The 5,313-nt window shown below is 49.1% G+C and overlaps 1 protein-coding gene across 1 annotated transcript in view; it reads right to left on the bottom strand.

Annotated features, from left to right (window-relative positions):
* LOC106814951 (filamin-A-like) overlaps window positions 1-5,313 on the bottom strand; it is a 52,782-nt gene that overhangs the window by 6,765 nt on the left and 40,704 nt on the right. The window contains 11 exon segments of the mRNA XM_014819345.1: window positions 164-319; window positions 566-769; window positions 1,062-1,220; window positions 1,942-2,003; window positions 2,005-2,029; window positions 2,725-2,889; window positions 3,515-3,643; window positions 3,768-3,941; window positions 4,218-4,335; window positions 4,640-4,767; window positions 5,053-5,181. Coding sequence (XP_014674831.1) covers window positions 164-319; window positions 566-769; window positions 1,062-1,220; window positions 1,942-2,003; window positions 2,005-2,029; window positions 2,725-2,889; window positions 3,515-3,643; window positions 3,768-3,941; window positions 4,218-4,335; window positions 4,640-4,767; window positions 5,053-5,181 — 1,449 coding nt within the window.

Below are 5,313 nucleotides of genomic sequence, written 5' to 3'. Positions count from 1 at the left end.
CTACCTGCAAACATAGACGGCAGCACGAGTCAATCACGGACCGCCTGCAAACATAGAGGGCAGCACGAGTCAGTCACGGACCGCCTGCAAACATAGACGGCAGCACGAGGGTGTGGCACGCGTAGGTGTTGTGATCCGCGGGGCGTGTGTGGTGCGTCGACCGTACCTGGGACGTTCTGGTCGGCAAACTTGACGTTGACGACGTAGGTTCCCGGTTCGGTCGGCTTGTAGGTGACGTTACAGGTGCCATCCTCGTTGTCTCTACAGTCAATGTCCGCCTTGCTGGGTCCCTCGATCGACAGCGACAGTCCGCCGTAACCTGTGCAGCGAACACAGCGTGTCAACACCACGTATTTACACAACAATCGCTTCTCTACAATCGCTGCGCTTAGGAAAGCAGCCAACAAACCGCCTCACACAACCAAATTCGCAACAATGGAAACCACTAATAGTTAACAATTTTATCCCTTAAAAATATTATCCCTTCTCAAACGTTTTGCGGGCTACCGCAGCGGTGTATCCATGGCAACCGCGCCAGCCGCGTATCCATGGTGACGGCTCTCACCAGCATCCTTAGTGTCGACGGTGAACTCATTGAGTGTGTGCGTGACGCCATGCTGCAGGCCCGGGCCGTGAACCTTGACCTTGTTGGCATCGCCAATCTCCTTCTGACCCACGTTGACCTTGAAGGGGCTGTTGGGGATGTGCATGCCGTTTCTCTTCACGCTCACTAGGTGTTCTCCCATCTCGTGAGGCGTGAAGGAGATACCTGCACAGACGACAGTCATGAGTGTGACTCAATCTCTACTGGGCCTCCTGGCGTCTATACGGTGAGACGACACGCCCCACCAATTACCCGATTTCACGTTAACTAATGTTGCTCGAGCGATAAATAAATAAAATGCCTAATAATATTAAGTGTTAAATATTTAAAAATTTATAAGGTATAATAAAATAATAATAATAATAACTAATATATTGTTTACGAAATTATAACGATAATCAATAATAATAATAAATATTAATAATAATGGCAGCACGATGGCGCCACCGGGGGTTACCTAGGTGACCGTTGGCGAGTCTCTTCAGGAAGCAGGGTTCCTCGATGCCTGAGGGGCTGCGGATGGTTGCAGACAGCGTGCGCACGTCCGACTCATCCACCTTCAGCGAAACCTCGCTCGACGTGCCGATGGAGAGCTGAGCCTTCTTACGACCTTCTCCTACAAACGAGAGGAGAAGGTGTGAGAGTCTTCTCTCTCTCTGTTTGTCACCCCTTCTTTTTTTTCTTTTTTTCTCTCTCTCTCTCTCTCTCTCTCTCCTCTCTCTCTCTCTACAGCACAAGCCCCAGCCACCAGGACACCACGCGGGAGCGGTGAGTGACAAACATTATATATGTATATATAATATGTTGTGTGTGAAATATATATATTACAAGACACTTACTGGTTCGTGACGAGCGTTAGGAGACTCCGCACGATCCGTCCTTGCGATCTTCAAGTCGATCTCGGCCTTGCCTGGACCTCGACGGCGATGGAGAGACCTCCAGCTCCGCTCACGCGGTGTAGATGCTGAACTCACCCTGTAAACACCAGCCGAGAGAGAGAGAGTCAGAGGCTGTGATCCTATATAAACATGCACCCCCCACCCCGGTCGATCGACGCAGAATTCGCAGGAGCGAATACTCGAGATCTATAACGCATTGTGCCGAGATAAATATGTAATATCATAGATGATGGGAATAAAAATGTGATTTAAAATGCTCTGGTTCATCTTCTAACCTATTCAATCCAACATGCGCGTGAACAATTTATTACAACCGAAAGAGATAGAAATATCATTGGTGTATAATGACTTCTCAAGGACTGATTCCACCATCGTGCATGTGACCGTGAAACTGAATAGGACGTGACATGAGTAGACACCTTTACATGGTTCCTTCACCTCTCCCTCTCTCCAGACCGGGACGTCCAGCTCTAACCTTGTGTGACCACCATCCTGCAGCGCCCTACAGTAAACTGGAACGGACTGCCTGCAAGTACAAGATAGAAAACCGTGTTTAGCATTGGTTAAAAGTTGCAGCTTCACTACTTGGCTTGTTTTAACAACGCTCAGACTATATGAGTTCTAATAGCTTGTAGGTCTACATTGAGTCTTACTCTACCTGGCTAATTATGTTTCTACCTGTATGTAACAACATTGGTTATCCAGGGTTCATAGTAGTAAGACACATTTGAGAATAAGTGACTTATAAGACCCTTCTGGAGGCCAAAATAAGCCTTTTTATTTACGCGATTTCTGATAGATCCCAGACTATTAAAGTACACTATAATATTTATATACACAATTGCACAGCAGGATTTAAAATTTTCCGTATTATATATACAAGAAAAATGGTCCTTTGGCAAAAAAATAGACTATTAAGACTTTTCTAAGATTTCACACCAAAAATAAGTACTAATACAGGGCCCTTATTTTATTTTTGGCAAAAATAAGTACTTATAAGACTTTGGAAGACCCGCTACAAACCCTGTTAATTATGTGACTGTAGCTGGAAGGTAATGAGGGCGTACCTGGCAGGTAACGAGGGCGTGCCTGGCAAGGTAACGAGGGCGTGCTGGCAGTAATGGAGGTCGTACCGGCAGGTAACGAAGGGCGTGCCTGGCAGGTAATGAGGGCGTACCTGGCAGGTAACGAGGGCTTGCCTGCTAGATAACGAGAGCTTACCTGGTATGTGCATGCCCCTGTGTTTCACGCTGACCGTGTGAACTCCCATCTCCTTCGGCACAAACTTGACTCCGTATTTGTTGTCAGCGACCTGCTGCACTGTGCAGCTCTCCGTACGACCGGTCGGACTCGTCACGTGTGCCATCATCTCGTTAGGGTTCGTATCTACAGCAGCAGCAGCAGCAGCAGCAGAGAGATCAGCGATGATGACAACAACGACACTGATGTGACGCATGCGTGTTTCACTGCCAGCCACTGCCATCGATCCGCGGACGCCATCGACCCGATCACTAATAATCGATGCGTGCGCCTCGACATCATCACCTTGACCGCCTCCTCCCCCTCCCCCTCCTCCCCCTCCTCGCTCAATGCTATGATCAAACCCTAACATCTCTGCATATTAAGGAGCAATCAGATAATGGGGGGAGGGGGGTGTCAGGAGAAATCATGCATGTGTGAAGGTAGGGGGGAGTCTATCCACCAGATGTCAATGCTGTGAAGTTTTACTCATTGTATTGTTTAATTGTTTTACTAAATAATAAATACCATCACAGAACTCGCTTGACGTAAGATGGCGTACCTTTGTAACGCTACTGAAATCCATTACAATCGAGTGATCTACGATACTACGATGATGCTACAACGTTACATCACGATACACCAACTCGTCATTCTCCCTCCTCGCACCAGTAGCAGCAGCAGCAGCAGCAGAGCCTGGGTATGTGTGAGGGAGGAGTGTAGCTGAGGGCCACACTCTATAGACTGACCCGCGCGCGCGACGCTCTCTCACCGGGTATCTTGAGGTTGAGTTCGCACTCGCTGCCGATGTTAGTGACGGAGGCCGTCTCAGTGCGACGGATAATCCGCTCCATCTGTGTGTTCGCTCCTTCACCGTCTACCTTCACCGTGAACGGACTACCTGCAAACATAGAGGGCAGCGGTCCAGCTCACGACACCTACACTGCCACTCACTCCCCATGTTCGGGGCCCACGACTGTCGCTTTCCTACCTAGCCACACTGCGTTGCTATGCATGACGATTACCTGTGTTGCCGTGGGTGAGGCCTTCTCCGTAGACCCTGACCCTGCCAGGATCACCCTGGCCCTCCTCGCCTACCAGCACACGGAACGGAGAGCCGCGGATGTGAATGCCGTTCAGGGTAACGTGAACGTAGTGAACGCCGTTCTCACGCGGAACGAAGCGGATCGCGTACGATTCTGTCGACGACAAAAACATCGGTTAGACCGGCGCCGCGTCAGCGACATTCACTCCAACCCCAGTCTGCCGTAGAACAGCAGGTAAATCGAATGGAGAGTAAAGTGCCAGTCTAATTGATCAAGATCTGTTGTTTGTGGAGTCAAACTTCGACTTTTACGTTTAGTATAGTATAGTATAGTATAGTATAGTATAGTAGTGTCGTCGTTAGTAGTCGTAATGCCATCGTAACGTAGTAGTAACTACGGATACTACTGTTTAAATTCACATCACAATACCTTTGTCAACCTGGTCGATGAACGCCTTGTCCTCGGCACCAGAGGGAGAGATGACCTTGGCATCAAGGTCACCCTTGGCTCCATGGAAGTTAACGGTGAACGCCGCCGGAGTGTTTACCTGCAAGCGACAATCAATTAAAATGACCTGCAGATGGCAGCACTGTCACGTTAACTATGCGGAAGATGGTTACTGGTTGATCGGATCCCCTAGAATTATCGCTCATGATGTCACAGTAAACAGCATGAGGCTAGTATCAGCCTCTGACGGCCACGCGAAAGATATATAGGTCTCTACAAATATATCGTGTCAGTAGTAGCAATGTATTTTACCGTGGACGAATGAGGTTCTGACTCCTGCGATGACCCCCCACCACCACCACCACCACCTCGCCGGCAGCATCACGGACGACTAACGCTCTTACCTTGACGGTGTCTTGCATAGAGCCGACCTCTAGACGCCGGGCCTCACCGACGGTGGGAGCGATGTTGACCTTGAAGGGAGAATCGGGGATGTGCACGTCGTTGAACTTGATGCTCACGTTGTATTCTCCTGCGAACAGACAAGACAACACGACATCAGTGTCAAGCCACCAGGACACCAGGACACCAGGACACCAGGACACCAGGACACCACACGGGAGCGGTGAGGTGACAAACATTATATATATATATATATATGTGTATATATATATACATATACATATATATATATATGTATAAATATATATATATATGTATTATGTATATGTCTCAGTGATACTTCCATCCTACACGCCCGGCATAATCGCATTCACTAGTTCCGACGTGCGAGAGTCTGGCGAGTGCTGCCACCTACCGGCGCCGGCGTCCTTGGTGACGATGGTGAAGGTCGCGGGTTCACCGGCGACGCCGTGCATCAGACCGGGACCGTAAGCCGTCACGTTGCCTGACGTGATGTTGTCAACGTGGAACTGGAACGGGCTGCCTGTAAACGAAAGCAACTCATGGGGTAACTACCTACCTCTCTCTCTCTCTCTCTCTCTCTCTCCCTCTCCCTCTCCCTCTCCCTCTCTCTCTCTCTCTCTCTCTCTCTCTCTCTCTCTCTCTCTCTCTCTCT

The sequence above is a fragment of the Priapulus caudatus genome, unplaced genomic scaffold (assembly GCF_000485595.1).
Source record: "Priapulus caudatus unplaced genomic scaffold, Priapulus_caudatus-5.0.1 Scaffold1012, whole genome shotgun sequence".
NCBI classification, from domain to species: domain Eukaryota; kingdom Metazoa; phylum Priapulida; class Priapulimorpha; order Priapulimorphida; family Priapulidae; genus Priapulus; species Priapulus caudatus.
Note: the sequence above shows the minus strand (reverse complement) of the source record. Positions and strands in the feature narration are given on the sequence as shown.